Source organism: Protomyctophum bolini, assembly GCF_963924005.1.
Source record: "Protomyctophum bolini genome assembly, chromosome: 9".
Taxonomy (NCBI): domain Eukaryota; kingdom Metazoa; phylum Chordata; class Actinopteri; order Myctophiformes; family Myctophidae; genus Protomyctophum; species Protomyctophum bolini.
This window is the reverse complement of record NC_137870.1, coordinates 7,577,610-7,594,030: the sequence shown is the minus strand read 5'-3', so window position 1 is coordinate 7,594,030 and position 16,421 is coordinate 7,577,610. Positions and strand designations below refer to the sequence as shown.

At 47.4% G+C, this 16,421-nt stretch overlaps 1 protein-coding gene across 5 annotated transcripts in view; it reads right to left on the bottom strand.

Moving 5' to 3' along the window:
• The window catches only part of ppp1r37 (protein phosphatase 1, regulatory subunit 37), a 63,229-nt gene that overhangs the window by 13,290 nt on the left and 33,518 nt on the right, over positions 1-16,421 (bottom strand). For all 5 annotated transcript variants that reach the window (XM_080771642.1, XM_080771644.1, XM_080771645.1 and 2 more), the window contains exons 3-7: positions 12,711-12,756; positions 11,301-11,401; positions 7,126-7,245; positions 5,612-5,762; positions 4,923-5,078 (exon numbers count right to left, since the gene is read on the bottom strand). In XM_080771642.1, the coding sequence (XP_080627768.1) occupies positions 4,923-5,078; positions 5,612-5,762; positions 7,126-7,245; positions 11,301-11,401; positions 12,711-12,756 (574 nt within the window). The remainder of the gene's footprint in view (positions 1-4,922; positions 5,079-5,611; positions 5,763-7,125; positions 7,246-11,300; positions 11,402-12,710; positions 12,757-16,421) is intronic.

Genomic DNA, 16,421 nt, shown 5'->3' with positions numbered 1-16,421 from the left:
CCTCTGATTAGTGTTCACCACCACTGGATGGGGTACCGCTCCCCTCATGGAAGCTTTCGATGGGAGGGAGAGCCTACCGTGTAGTCCCGCTCTCCACTCAGACAACTTGCCTATAGGCTGATCGGGCGGGGAGGCTGCCCAAGTCAGGAGGGGGTCCGTAGACACCTACAGCAGCCGAGCAAACGTGGCCCTGCCCGATGACTTACGTGATACACGATCGAGGTGTTGCCCGAACGTATGAGAATGTGCTCGCCTCTCCTGTACGGCAGGAAGTGCTGTAGAGCGGAGCACACCACTTGCCGCTCCAGCACATTGCCGTGTTCGGCCCAGTAGACTGGCACGAACTTCATGGACCTGTTGGGTCCCATCGGATTCAAGACATGTCGACACCCGTCTGTCTTGCGTCACAAGGAAGTATGTAGATCGGACTTCCCTTAGTGTGACTGAGGATATACAGCCTCTGTTGCGCCCTTGGGCAGGAGGACACCTCACTCCTGGTCTGATAGTAGGGCTCTCGTCATGTTGCTGAAAATGGCCAATTTGACCCGCCGGATATGGAGGGCTGGCGTCAGAAGGCGCTGCACAGCCCGGAAAGTCACAGTAAGGTCCCTGCGTGGGACGCCAGGGAACACGCTGGCCTCTAGTGTGGGCCGGCGGTGATATGCGAGCTCCGAGGGCAGTCAAGATGATTTCATCAATGTTGGAGCTCGGCCCTTTGGGAGGCGTGATGTGTCATAGGCCTGCAAGCTGCAGCCTGGTCTTCCCCACCTGGATGGTTCGCTCCAGCGCTTCTCGCCCAGCTGAACCACCTAGTGCTCCTGGCTCCTCAGGGAGACTACGGAGAGTTGGCCTAGTCTCATCAGTCAAGCTTGACTGTGAAAACCTGGCTTGGCGACGGGCTAGAGATACGATGGACATCAGCCGTCCGCGCTCTGAGGACATGACGCCAATGCCTCCAGTGATACACCAAAGGTGGCTGAGCCAGTATTAACGTTGCCACTATTAGGTGTGAAAAGGAGGCCCCAGTGAGCAGGTTGCCTGTGCTCCTGTCCTGGGGTCGAGGTCACCTAGCGTTCTGCCGCCGGGCCTCGCTGGAGAACACCATGAGGGATGCAGTGACAGGCTTGGTGGCTGGCATGTAACCCAGGCCAGCCCTTATCGCCTTGTGCGTTCCAATCTATAAAGTGTCAAGTCGCAACGGGTTGTCTCAGGACACTTTTTCCAATCAGGGCAGGGCTGCCAGGATTTCACCATCGGTATAGAGATGGGAGAAGGCCCTGATCGTCCGCCCGGCAGGCCTGTAGCTGACTCAGGTACAGGCGTGGGGGGCGGCGAAGACAGCAAAGCCGCGTCTGCAGAAGGCGCTTGGAGGAGCCGACTGCCTGCTTTAGTATGCGTTCCACGGCTATGCGCATGAGCTGAGAAGTGGGAGGCTGGCTCTGATGCCTGGGAGGCACTGCCTTCTGCATCTTCCTCATAGTCATGGAAGTGCATAGCTTAAGCTGTCGGGGAGAGCACATCAACCTCGAGTCAGCTGTGGCATCAGAGAGGGAGGCGCTTCGGCACCCTCCGAGGTGCCTAGGTGTCATCCGAAGTGAGCATGGACCTCATGTGGGCCAACTCCGCAGATAGCTGAGCCCTCTCGGATCTGCTGTAGCCAGCGGTCAGACCTTTTCCTCCTGGCACACGGGGCAGGACCAAGGTCGGCTCACGGCTGAAGGAGAGCTTCACACGAGGTACAAAAGTGGGAGCTCTCCATTGTGGTGGCACCGGTTACTCTGGACCGGCCGGTGCGCACAAGTCCCAACTAGCCCAGGGCGCGGACGCTGCTGGTTGCTAGGTGTTGGCCGTATGCTGGGGGGAGGAGGCGCGTACGCTGCCTGTACCAGCAGAGGCTTTCGAGGTACAAAAGTGGGAACTTTCCGTTGTGGTGGCACCGGTTCCTTTGGGCCGGCCGGTGCACACCAGTCCCAACTAGCCCAGGGCGTGGACGCTACTGGTTGCTAGGGGTGGGGCCGTATGCTGTAGGAAGGGAGCGCGGACGCTGCCTGTACCAGCAGAGGCTTTAACTTAGATCGGCATCTAATGACTTAATCGAAAAACTGAATGCTGCTATACCTGCCGCAGCATGCATTTACGCTTTATGCAAATGCTCATTGTAGCACTTTGAGATTCAACCAGATGTAAAGTGCATCATAGAAACAGCACACAAATGTTGCTGTTAGATAGACTGTGCGACCTGCATGGTCGCGGTGGGGGAGGGGAGCTCGTACGCTACCTGTACCCCCGGCGGAGGCTTACTTATAAATTATGATAATAAAGTAGCCTCCAGTCAAGGTTTGGACGCTGCTATGTAGCAGCTGTAGTGTTTCCTATGCGAACGCTTATCCCAGCACTATGACATTTATCCAAACTCCAAGTGCATTATTATTAGTGTGGTTGCCCTAAAAGGGCAACCAGACTATTGTAATTTATGTTTGCTAGTCCAGAGCGAAACAAAAGACACTTCCAATACACTAGTCAAGTGTGCACTACTACGCATTCATGCTGGGAGGAGGGAGCACTAACGCTGCCTACCCCAGCCAGAAGTTTGGTTAAATAAACCGACAAAAGGTAGTTTTGGAGAAAAGGCTACAACCGATGGCTCCACCAATAGGGGCCGCCTGCCGAAGGAAGGGAGCGCGTACGCTGCCTGTATCAGCTGCAGCTAAGAACAGAACAAGCTATACACCGATAGCTGTTAATAAATGCTTGAGCTAACAAACATTAGTAGTAAGTAACATCAAGCTGGCCGTATGCTGGAGGAGCGGAGCGCATACGCTGCCTGCCCTGTACCAGCTGGGCCAACAAACAGTAAAGCAAGCTATACACAGATAGCTTTTTTTATCTTAGATAGTATAATAAGCGCTTGGGCTACAACTACAGGTAGCAGCGCCAGTTAGAGATCTATGCTGGAGACCAGCTGGGCTACTAAAAACAAGACAAGCTATAGCCTGTTCATAAACAGCTTTAACTTTAAACTACTGGTAGCTGCTGTGAGCTACGCTGGCAGCAGTGCCAGATACCCTGTGCTGGGGACCAGCTGGGTTAATGGGACCTACAGGTGGACAAACCAAGTTGTAGGCCTACCCACTGTATATGCAAGAAACTGTTAATGGAGCTTTGAGCTCCAGACCTAATAATAATAATAAACTTTATTTATATAGCACATTTTCATACATAAAATGTAACTCAAAGTGCTTCACATTAAAATAAAATAATACTGTATAATAATACATACTGGTAGCAGCTTCAGCTAGGCCCACTGCTGGGGGCCAGCTGGGTTAACAACCAGACAGGCTATGTACACCAATAGCTATTTAGCTACAGACTATACTGGTAGCAACATCAATACCCTGGGAGGACGCAGGTAGCTGCTCCTGTACCGGGCTAATAATAACAACAAGAATACAAGCTATTCGCAAAAGCGGTTAAGCTTGAATGCTGCCAATATTGGTATATATATGGCTTTGGCCAGCGGGGCTTGTCAAACAGAAAATGCCGGTTAGCCTTAACTAACTTAAGTCATAAGTTATATGTCGACTGCTGAGAGTATGTAGCGACAATGCTTGCCATCAGCAGGGGCTAACCAAAGCTTGACAGTAGCGTGTTTATCAAACGAAGGTAATATTATGACAGTGTTCTTATCCTTCGGCAGGTCTTATAGTCGCTTATAATAAGCGCTAGCGTTCACAGTTGAACAAAACTTTGTATGCAGAGCAGGGAGGCGGCGCGAACGCAGCCTATACTTACAAGAGGTTATGCCATGATACAATAATCATATAATTTGAACGTCTGTTAGCGTTCACAGTCGAACAAAACTTTTATGCAGAGCAGGGAGGCGGCGCGAACGCAGCCTATACTTACAAGAGGTTATGCCATGATACAATAATCATATAATTTGAACGTCTGTTAGCGTTCACAGTCGAACAAAACTTTTATGCAGAGCAGGGAGGCGGCGCGAACGCAGCCTATACTGACAAGAGGTTATGCCATGATAAAAATATATATCATATCATTTGGACGTCTGTTTAGCGGGGATAGCACCACTTTAAACGATAACGTACCTTTTGTCCGAGGGGGGTTAGCCTTCCTTACCGGCGAGAGAGATTGGACGCTCCTGCGTCCACGTGAATCCGCGAAATAAACTCCATTCATCGAGGAGATAGAAAACCATAGTCGCAGTTCCTGGAGGGCGAACAAACGCTACTCCGACAGGCAGTCACGCCGTCACAGAACTACCGGCGACCAGGTACAGGCACCGTAGCTGCATATTGTATTGCATAGCAATACCTCGCAGCCCAGTGCAAATTTCTCACCACGACGCGCGAGAAAAATTAGAGACTGATCCCCTGTAGACTGCCGGAAGATATAGACTACTTCGGGTCATCACGGGGTCAAAATTGACTTTGTTTGTATACAACACTCGACGACGCATGCGCGAAGGACATATTCATGCTTAAAGCACCGCCTCTGGCGGTCAGCAGGGACGAAATAGAACTTATTCTCAGTAAAACAAAATAAAGAATACAAGAACCACCGCACCGAGCTGTCGGCGGAAAAAAGCTGGGGCGAGATGGAATTGGGGCGACTGTACTCGTTACCGTCAGCATGGATACAATATGTATGCAATTCCATTCTCCCCAAAACGTTCCCTCCTGTGCTCAGAGCGGTTATCAAACGTTCCCTCCTGTGCTCAGAGCGGTTATCAAACGTTCCCTCCGTCTCAGAGCGGTTATCAAACGTTCCCTCCGTCTCAGAGCGGTTATCAAACGCATTCAGCAGTCAAGCAGCGCAGAAGGAAACGCTTCCGCACACTGGTGGTCACACAGCTATCTTAAAACCACTGACTGTAGTAGATGTATGGTACTGTAGCAGCGTACCGGAGTCTAGGATATGGTTGTTCCGCAGGTCCAAGATCTGGATGTTGTAGTTAAACTTCAGCAGGTTGCCGAGCTGGGCAGAATCCTGCAGGCCGTTCAGCTTGTTGTCGGCCAGGTACAACTCTCTCAGGTTCATGTTCATCTTCAGAGCCGTGGCTAGACGATAGAAAACATAATTAATACATGGTTCAGGTTCATGTTCATCTTCAGGGCCGTGGCTAGACGATAGAAAACATAATAAATAAATGAGCAGGAGAATGGATGATGTGGAGAGGACACGGGGAAGGGGGAACAAACAACAACAGACAGAAAATAAGCAGTCGGTCCAAATATGTTCTCTGTAAATTTAGTTGAAATTAACCCTGTACATGATTTAAGACATTCATTCATTCTGATTAGGCCCACTGGCAGAGGCTGACCAGAGCCTTTTGTGGTGGTTCTGGAGAACCGTGGGTCCGACCGACTCGACACCGGTCACAGCACTCCCGCGTTGGTGTGGAACGCGTGTGTCAAACATGAAGTTGGTGAGAGGTCTCACCAGGTCTTACCCTGCAGCATCATGAGAGAGAGGACTCCCCAGGTCTTACCCAACAACATGAGAGGTCTCCCCATGAGGTCTTACCCAGCAACATGAGAGGTCTCCCCATGAGGTCTTACCCAGCAACATGAGAGGTCTCCCCAGGTCTTACCCAGCAACATGAGAGGTCTCCCCGACAGGCCGGCGTTCTCCAGGTGGAGGACCGACAGGCTGCCGCTGATCCGGAGGGCCCGCGCCACGAAGGGGGCCGAGTGGTCCAGCAGGGGCGTGTTGCGGGCGTCAAGGTACTGCAGAGAGCTGGTCTGAGGAGGAGAAGGAGACGGGCGTTCACACACACATTAATGGGAACACAGGCGTGCGTGCACGCAGCGTCTGTGTGTGTGTGTGTGTGTGTGTGTGTGATTCGGAAGCCTGGGCCATGTACATAAACTGACCACGAGTGGCCTAACAATAGCTGGCATGACAAAGAGCAAAGCCAAACACTGCTCGGTTAGAGGCAGTTTGTCTGAGTGGAGGAGAAGGTGCTGCTCGGTTAGAGGCAGTTTGTCTGAGTGGAGGAGAAGGTGCTGCTCGGTTAGAGGCAGTTTGTCTGAGTGGAGGAGAAGGTGCTGCTCGGTTAGAGGCAGTTTGTCTGAGTGGAGGAGAAGGTGCTGCTCGGTTAGAGGCAGTTTGTCTGAGTGGAGGAGAAGGTGCTGCTCGGTTAGAGGCAGTTTGTCTGAGTGGAGGAGAAGGTGCTGCTCGGTTAGAGGCAGTTTGTCTGAGTGGAGGAGAAGGTGCTGCTCGGTTAGAGGCAGTTTGTCTGAGTGGAGGAGAAGGTGCTGCTCTGTTAGAGGCAGTTTGTCTGAGTGGAGGAGAAGGTGCTGCTCGGTTAGAGGCAGTTTGTCTGAGTGGAGGAGAAGGTGCTGCTCTGTTAGAGGCAGTTTGTCTGAGTGGAGGAGAAGGTGCCATGTGTATCCTGAAGCCCTATAACCACATCAAAGGGTCAAGACGGTTTTAGCGTCAACTCCTTGCAACCGTTTGGACCCAAGGAGTTGCATGGTGACCCTTTGGTGTGGTCAGGGCTTTAGGTACCCATGAACTGTCAACCCCGTTATCTTGGTTTCTGGTAATTTTGGTAATTTACAGATTCAAATAAAGAACTAAAATGACTCAAAGCAAGGGAACCACTTGCCATTTTGGCAATTTCTTTGGAGGCGCTACCCACACGTTTAATGACTCACAGGCGCTACCGACGCGTTTAGCTGTGTTGCTGATTCCACCAACGCCCAATCCTTACAAGCTATACCTCGTTGTAAAGGTGACAAATCAAGGATTAAAATGATATAAAATCTGCATGACAGCCAGGGGTTCAAGGATGGACAGCTGCCAAGTGTCGGCTGTGCATAAAAGGTCGAGCTGAGCTGCAGTGCATTATGGACAAGCTCAGATACACACTTTGCACCCCAGAACATGAGAGGGGAGTCGCTCCAGGCAATACATCACAGTCCTCAACACCTGGCGCCGGGCTGCTCTGGTGCCAAATTTAGCTGTATCTCTTGCATATCGTCGCTGCGTGTGTAATCCTTACAGAACCACTGAACTAATTTGCGTGTTGTTGAGGTGTGTGTGTGTGTGTGTGCGTGTGTGTGTGCGTGTGCGTGTGCGTGTGCATACGCCCATTCTCACCTTCCTCATCATGTGAGCCGCTGCCTGCCACCCTCGGGTGCCGATGTGCTTGTTGAACGATATGTTGAGGTGGGTCGCCGACTCGTAGTACTCTATCATGTCAAAGAGGGCCGATGCACCCTGGTGGAGGGAGAGACAGTAAATGACAGGGTTTCTGCAGTTTCAGGAGAGTTAGATTTAACCCATTCTGACCTGAGATCAGATTCTAAAAATGTCAGTCGTTCTTCGATTTCTTCAAAAATAGCAGACCTACAAGCTCATAGCGCGCCACTCGGTGGCGCGCTATGAGCTTGTAGATCTGCTATATTTGTAGATCTGCTTTTGCAATAGCTAAAGCACAACATAGTGCTAACACCAAAATGGGTGCCCGGTCAGAATGGGTTAACACTTTGAGTGGTGCAACCACTCCAAGGAACAGCAATGTCCGTGTTCACCTATGTGTCGGTTCACCTATGTATGTGTTCATGAGCACCAGTATGACTGACTACCAGTAGGGGGCGCTGTAGGGCACAGAAACAGAGAGAGAGAGAGAGAGATAGTATTAGTGCTGCACTGTTGCCTGAGAGAGAGAGAGGAGAGGAGAGGAGGGGGGGAGAGAGAGGGGAGTTGCACCACTCAGTTCACACGGGTGTGATTTTTTAATAACACAGAATTGTATTTACTGTAAATGTATCAAAAAAACAGGTAGAAATGCAACAGACATGGAAAATAAGATTCTTAAAAGAGTGCAATAACAAAACAGTGCACAGCCACAGACAGAGTAATACTGCCATTTTAACACAGCATAAAGTGCAGCGTCTTTCTGAGAACTGTGATAATTAATACATGAAAGAGAAAACGATATGAGGGGAGACGGTCTCGACGACTGGAGAGAGAGAGAGAGAGAGAGAGAGAGAGAGAGAGAGAGAGAGAGAGAGAGAGAGAGGGGGGGGGGGATTGCAGGTCGCCGTGGCAACCCTCTCTCTCAGGGACAGTCCTGCTGGGACATTGCAACGAGGGGCCTTGGGGTAAAGATGAAGAGATTAAATGAATACAGAGAGCTCCTCTTGTCTAGAGAGCCCAGTCTATGGCCACGGATGAAACCCAAAATAATACTGTATAAAATAAAATAAAATAAAATAAAAAATAAACTAACACCATCATAGCAAACCCCTCATGCGACTCTTCAACAGACCCCTTCATTAAGAACATCCTGGCCTGCCCGTTGCACTGGATGGCACTCATCACTCACTGACCATGACACTCACCACTCACTGACCATGACACTCACCACTCACTGACCATCACACTCACCACTCACTGACCATGACACTCACCACTCACTGACCATGACACTCACTCACTCACTGACCATGACACTCACCACTCACTGACCATGACACTCACTGACCATGACACTCACCACTCACTGACCATGACACTCACTCACTCACTGACCATGACACTCACCACTCACTGACGATGACACTCACTGACCATGACACTCACCACTCACTGACCATGACACTCACCACTCACTGACCATGACACTCATCACTCACTGACCATGACACTCACCACTCACTGACCATGACACTCACCACTCACTGACCATGACACTCACCACTCACTGACCATGACACTCATCACTCACTGACCATGACACTCACCATGACACTCATCACTCACTGACCATGACACTCACCACTCACTGACCATGACACTCACCACTCACTGACCATGACACTCACCACTCACTGACCATGACACTCACCACTCACTGACCATGACACTAATCACTCACTGACCATGACACTCATCACTCACTGACCATGACACTCATCACTCACTGACCATGACACTCATCACTCACTGACCATGACACTCACCACTCACTGACCATGACACTCATCACTCACTGACCATGACACACATCACTCACTGACCATGACACTCACCACTCACTGACCATGACACTCACCACTCACTGACCATGACACACATCACTCACTGACCATGACACTCATCACTCACTGACCATGACACTCACCATGACACTCATCACTCACTGACCATGACATTCATCACTCACTGACCATGACACTCACCACTCACTCACCATGACACACATCACTCACTGACCATGACACTCATCACTCACTGACCATGACACTCACCATGACACTCATCACTCACTGACCATGACATTCATCACTCACTGACCATGACACTCACCACTCACTCACCATGACACTCATCACTCACTGACCATGACATTCATCACTCACTGACCATGACACTCACCATGACACTCATCACTCACTGACCATGACACTCATCACTCACTGACCATGACACTCACCACTCACTGACCATGACACTCACCACTCACTCACCATGACACTCATCACTCACTGACCATGACACTCATCACTCACTGACCATGACAAGCGGGCAGAACATTCAGTGGAGGACTCAGGAGTCCATCCAGTCCATGAAGTAAACAACACTCCAACTCCGTGCTCAGCACTTCCCCATTCCATCATTTCACACTCACTATCATGCATGAGGAGCAACAGGCTCTTCAGCGCTCCGGGGGGAATATGTCCATCCATCCCACTTCCTCGGTGACTCAGCGATACCTAAAATAACAACGAGCCCTAAGATGGATGGCCGTGGTGTGTGGCCGGCTGCAATTTGTGACGGTGCCGATGAAAAATGGAGCGTGGGCGTTCATTAACACCAAGGCTAACGTGGTGAGATGACAGGAAAGACACGGACGGGATGTGGCTCACTCTCTTAAACGCCCCGATCACCGCAAGCGCATGGTTGTGTATTGGGAACTGTGAGTGACACAGTGTGTCATAAGTGTGTGTGTGTGTGTGTGTGTGTCAGTCTGGCTACATCGTAGGGAGATGAGTCACAGACAGCCAGAACAGTGACAACAAAGCAGCCAGGCATATGATGGCAGACGTTCCCCTTCATTTTCTCATGCCACTCTGCTCTTGACACTACCATGTTGTCCTCGTTTACCGACACGTTGTGTGGTCTTCGATGTGGATAATGTCCTTAGTGTGTTTGTATGAATAATAACATCCATCTGACAGAGTCACGACTCACGCAAAACAAGCGTTTGGCAAAGTGAACTCAACAGTATGACATCATGTGACTATCTATGTTGAACACAGTTCAAATTAGAAAAATACCTTCTATGTGAAAACCGTAAGTATAGACAGGCTATTTGCAACCTTAGGCTAAACAACACAAAGTCCCAAAGGTCATCGGTAGATATAAAGGACTGGAAAGAAGTCAGAGGATTTGTAACCTATGTAATGAAGCCAGAATTGGAGAGGAGTATCATGTTGTGTTGGAATGTAAGAATATTGGCCACCCTTCCATGTTTAAATTAATTGCATTACTAAAATCTGGAAAAACAAAAAGTAATCTACAAATTGAGTGCTTTTCTGAAAAATGTTCTTCCACTGTACAAATAGGGAAAGCCTTCCGATAATATGTCTATGTATATTGTGTAATCTGTAATGTATTGTATACTTTCGATTGTATACTTTTATGAATCTGTGCTGAGTCCAAACCATGTGATCATGGTCGTGAGTTAACCCATTTTAGGCGGGAACCCGTTTTGGTGTTAGCATTACGTTATGCTTTAGCCATTTAAAAATAGCAGATCTACAAGCTCATGGCGCGCTACGAGCTTGTAGGTCTGCGATCTTTTGAAAAATCGAAGACACTTTTAGAATCTGATCTCAGGTCAGAATGGGTTAATAATGAAACTGTCAGGATGTAATAGACATTTTTAGAATCTGATCTCAGGTCAGAATGGGTTAAATAAATTATGATGATGGTTTTCTATCCTTGTTGTGCGAGAGGCACGCGGCGGCCCCAAGCCGCCCAGGGTAGAGTTTTATCTGCGCATGAGAGGGTGCGTGACAGGAAGTGGTCAGGCCCGTGTCCCAGCACTCGTCTGGGGCAAAGCGGTCTTCATCCGTGCGTGTCTACGAGACCCAGAACTCTCTTAATGGTGTTTACACACACACACACACACACACACACTGCACAGACATCTGCAGTTATCAGTCAAAGCATGGGAAACACTCCATATCCTGTCGGTGCAAGGCGAGGGGGAACAGAAGAGAAAACAAGGCAGGGACGAGAGAAAAGAGATCCGGTGGACTTACGTCTTCATCCAGGTTGGTCTGCTCCAGGTCCACCACTTTGAACTGGACCCTCTTCAGAACCTCCTCCAGGGACTCGCATGCCTTGTAGTCCAGCTTCTCACCTATAGAAACACAAGGAGATTAGCCCATTTTGACCTGAGATCAGATTCTAAAAATGTCTTAATATTATACCGTCTTCTAGTCTAACAATAATAAAGTGGTTGCTGAGGTTGTGATTTGCAAGTGAAACAAAAGGTAGGGAGAGGAAAAACCTCACAATCTAATCTACTCTATGCTGGTCTGTAAATAGCAAGCAGACGCTTGATAAAGACATCAATCATTTTAACGGTCAATTTCACACTTCGAAATTCACCTGAACACCTGCCTGTTTAAAAAATAAACCATCCCCGTGTGAAGTGAGGGGCGCTCTTATCATCGTACATCATCATGAAAACATGTCCATTTGCTCCTCCACATATGACGTAAATTGACCATTCATTGTCAATGGGAATTTAACAAAGATACCGATTTGCTCGTCTACATATGGCGTACATTCTCCATTCATTGTGAATGGCATTTAATGTTTGTGTTAGGACAAAAATCTACACTATAGAGCGTCACAGTCCTGCCCCCTTTCATGACGACAAATAGTTCCCAATGCATTTCAAAACGTATTTATTTAAAGACCTTATAAGCGTCGTACAAAGCCAACTCTTGTCGTGACAAATAATTACAAAGAAGAAAAACAACAAAAAAAGTGTTGTAACCTGCCGTTTTCTTCTTCTTTCCAATTATTTGTTCGGCCCGAAATGTTTTGTTTGTTGTCATGATTTGTCACGACAAGAGTTGGCTTTGTCCGCGGCGTAAACGTCTTTAAATAAATACTTTCTGAAAAGTCTATGAGGAAAATTAATGAACGGGGATTTCTTTTCCCGGGTCTCTCGAGGGGGCGGGACTGCGACGCTCTATAGCTATATATAGGAGAGGTTAGCGACGTACCCTCAGGGATGTGGAATGGGAAACAAACCTACCTTCTATGATGTCACAGAGCATCATGAAGCTACCCAAGGACTCACCCACCTCAGCAACATTATGTAAATCACATACTGTAAACATTGGACTGGAAGCGAGACCGCAAGGACTTTCTTTGTGCTATCCCTTTTGGACTTGTGGAAGTGTTTGACTGTACGGTTTTTACATTCTGTCTAATAAAATATTCAATCAATCAATCAGTCGTGGTGACAATTACACAGTTTTAGTGTTCTAGTTTTTTTTTTAAATGAGCAGAAACATTTTGTATTCATCATTTTACATCAGACTATAAAACTTAAACTTGTGAGCCTACTGCCCCACTTGTTGATGTTCCTGGCGAAAAGCCTGTTGATTACAAAACAAACGATGGGAATCACGTTTCAAGCCGTTTGTTCGTACCTTTGAGATCGAGGCATTCGTTTCGCTGGGTCAGATCCTTCAGTTCCTAAAGAAATAAAGAGAACAAACAAAACAGAGAAAAAAAATCATGTGTACAACAGGGATTTCAGCAGACCAGTTTGGTCTAGTATAGCACACACCAGAGACTGAATTGGTCAGGCACGGCAGAACAAATAATGCCTCATTTGCATATTTAATACAATAAATCATTGTCTTCGTGTAAGTACTCAACTGGTGATAACAATCTAATATAGGTATGGTTTTGCCCACTCAATTCATAATTAACGTTCCAATTTTTGGAGTTCTGGCTCATGGACTAAGAACCAAAAAGAACTGAACCGGTTCCCATTGGGAACCAACCGGTGGAAAAGGGGCCTTATTGTAACCCATTTAGAACTGATTCTGCTAAATCATGATGACAGTTTTCTGAAAAACCTATGTTTCTATGTCAGTGGTGCTCAACATTTTTCATGTCAAGGAGTCCCAGAATTATCTGTATTTGGCCGCGGACCCCTATCTAAAAATATGTTGTTCCACGGACCCTCCCCCCAGAAGCAAAGTTTTGAGTAAAAATTCTGAAAGAATATACCGGTATATATATTCAAAGATTTGTGACACATTTTCACGATTCTTCTAAAATAGACCTACAAGCTCGTGGCGCGGCACTCACTGCCGCACTATGAGCTTGTAGATCTGCCATTTTTCAACCGGTAAAGTTTAAAATAATGGTTAGAGAGTGGTTAAAAGCTATAAGGTCGAAACCGATGCGGCCTCAGATCTAAATGGGTTAAAATATAAAATAAGTGTTAATCCATGTACTGTATATATTGTATCACTATTGAGATATTTGGCATAAATATGGAGGTATGAAATATAATCCATAGTGCAGGCCACTGTGTGTGGGCACCTGCACTCCCCTCCAGCAGTCTAGACTTTTTTAAATTATTTCTTGTCTACAGAAATCCATGAACAGTTTTTTGTTTTTTTTTTACACAGAGAGGTCTTCCACGTGGCAGATGACAGGATCAATATATCTTACATAACAATTGACCGGTTTTCGGCCACAACTGTTTCCTATATTCGGTTTCGGGGCCAAGAATTTCCCTTTCGGTGCATCCCTAATTTGATGTGTAAAGTCCATGATATTTACATTGGCATGAGTGAGCCTGGCTGGACAGTGTCCAAGTGTCTACGTGGGAGAGGGCGGGGCTTAGCTTAAGGTGAATTACGGCACGTCTATAAAGAACAGCAGGACATGATGATTCCTGAACAGAACTCGTACATGCGTGTGTGTGTGTGTGTGTGTGAAGAGCAGGGAGACCAAATATAACCACCCCCAGCTGTTTACGTTATACTGTATTAACACAGTATGGAATACCAACTGGACACAATTACATTTTATTCCTTATTGTGTCCTATTCCTGCATAGAAACGCGCGCGCACGCACGCACGCACGCACAAAGCTGCCACTCCAAAATATGCACCGTGCAAATCCCTCTCCAGTGCACGGCCCAGCCCTTTCACCGTGCACTCAATGACCTCCATGTTGGAGCCCAGCGGGGTGAATCTAGCTGGACAGAACAGCAGGGTTCATGACCCAACGGGCTCAATGTGGTTGCCAGGCACCAGAAGAAACAGGTGACTGTTGCCAATTTTTTTTTAATAATAATTTAAAAAAAAGTCCTAGCTAATGAAGTCCTAGCTAATGAGATGTGTGGCCAAACTGAGAGGGATTATTACCCGATAACGATAACCAGTTGGGAGGAGCTGCTATAAGATGTTGTTGGCCCAAAACGAATTTATTAATACCATAAAAACATTTTGCGTACACTGATTGCCGAAAATAGCAGATCTACAAGCTCACAACGTGTCACATCAAGGAGCATGAAGATTATTTTCTCTATTTTTACAACTTTTTGAATATTTTTATTTCTTTACACAGTATCCCTCTCTTTTTTTGGACTTTTCTTTTTACAATAATGACAGCTGCCCAGAATAGGGATGCCACATTGAAAGTGGATGAAAAATGACTTTTGTGCAACCATTTTGGTCTAACTGGTGTGGGCGAGGGTCGGACGTGCGTTACAAAGATATGGTGAGTGTCGGCCGTGCGTTACAAAGATATGGTGAGTGTCAGACGTGCGTTACAAAGATATGGTGAGGGTCGGCCGTGCGTTACAAAGATATGGTGAGGGTCGGACGTGCGTTACAAAGATATGGTGAGGGTCGGACGTGCGTTACAAAGATATGGTGAGGGTCGGACGTGCGTTACAAAGATATGGTGAGGGTCGGACGTGCGTTACAAAGATATGGTGAGGGTCGGACGTGCGTTACAAAGATATGGTGAGGGTCGGACGTGCGTTACAAAGATATGGTGAGGGTCGGACGTGCGTTACAAAGATATGGTGAGGGTCGGACGTGCGTTACAAAGATATGGTGAGGGTCGGACGTGCGTTACAAAGATATGGTGAGGGTCGGACGTGCGTTACAAAGATATGGTGAGGGTCGGACGTGCGTTACAAAGATATGGTGAGGGTCGGACGTGCGTTACAAAGATATGGTGAGGGTCGGACGTGCGTTACAAAGATATGGTGAGGGTCGGACGTGCGCTACAAAGATATTGTACAGTTTACACTGTACAATATGTGGACCAAGGTGACATTGAACAACTCTTGATAAAAAAAAAAAAGCTTCCAATATATTATTCATGCCCCAAAATCTATAAATCTCACACTATTAAAGACAACCGGCCGGTTCCACGCGCTGCACAAGGTGCCCTTTTTTCACTTGAGCACTTGCCCCTCTAAACGTCTGTGCACGCCACTGGTGAGGGTGGACCGCACGTTACAAGCATGTGGTTTGGGCGACGGTGTGAGAGGGATAGAAAAGCTACCTCCTGAACAGAACGGCTAGTACCCTAAGATCTAATTGCACTACTTGCTCCTGAACAGCCTTCAAAGATCGTTTGTCCTTGGCTTGAAATCACTTCCTTCTCCGCTACCAAGCCTTTGTGTGTGTGTGTGTAACTATGGCTTTGTGTGTGTGTGTGTGTAACTATGGCTTTGTGTGTGTGTGTGACGGGCGTTTATGAATGAGGAACATGATATGCCTGCGCTCAGCACACTGGGCTTTCATGTTACTTACAATAGAAGTGTTGGTCACTGGGCAGCATATATAGCAGGTGGATGATGTGTATATCTGAATATGTACAATCACATGCAAGGTTTTAACATTACTGGCACGCTACTGTACATTACATTACTACAGATACCATGTAGTCGCTCTAGAAAGCAACACTGTATTTCTGTACCGTACATTCCGTGCTGTACGTATGGGCTTTGTTAGCCAATCAACTGTCACTACTTACTTTAACCCATTCAGGACGGGAACCCCTGTTGGTGTTTTAAGCATTATGTTATACCTTACCAGATCTACAAGCTTGAAGATCTGCTATTTTTTTTAAAATTGTGAACATGTGGCGCAAATCTTTGAATATACTGGGGGGGGGGGGGCAACATAATTATTTTCAGATCGGGGTCGCTGGCCAATTACGTATATTTTTGGGGGTCCTTTACGTGAAAAATGTTTGAGAACGACTGACTTGAGGATTTTTCAGAAAACTGTCATGATTTAGAAGAAGACATTTGTAGAATCGAGGTCAGTTCTAAATGGTTTAATAACACCTAATTCGTCACTTTATCACGACGACAG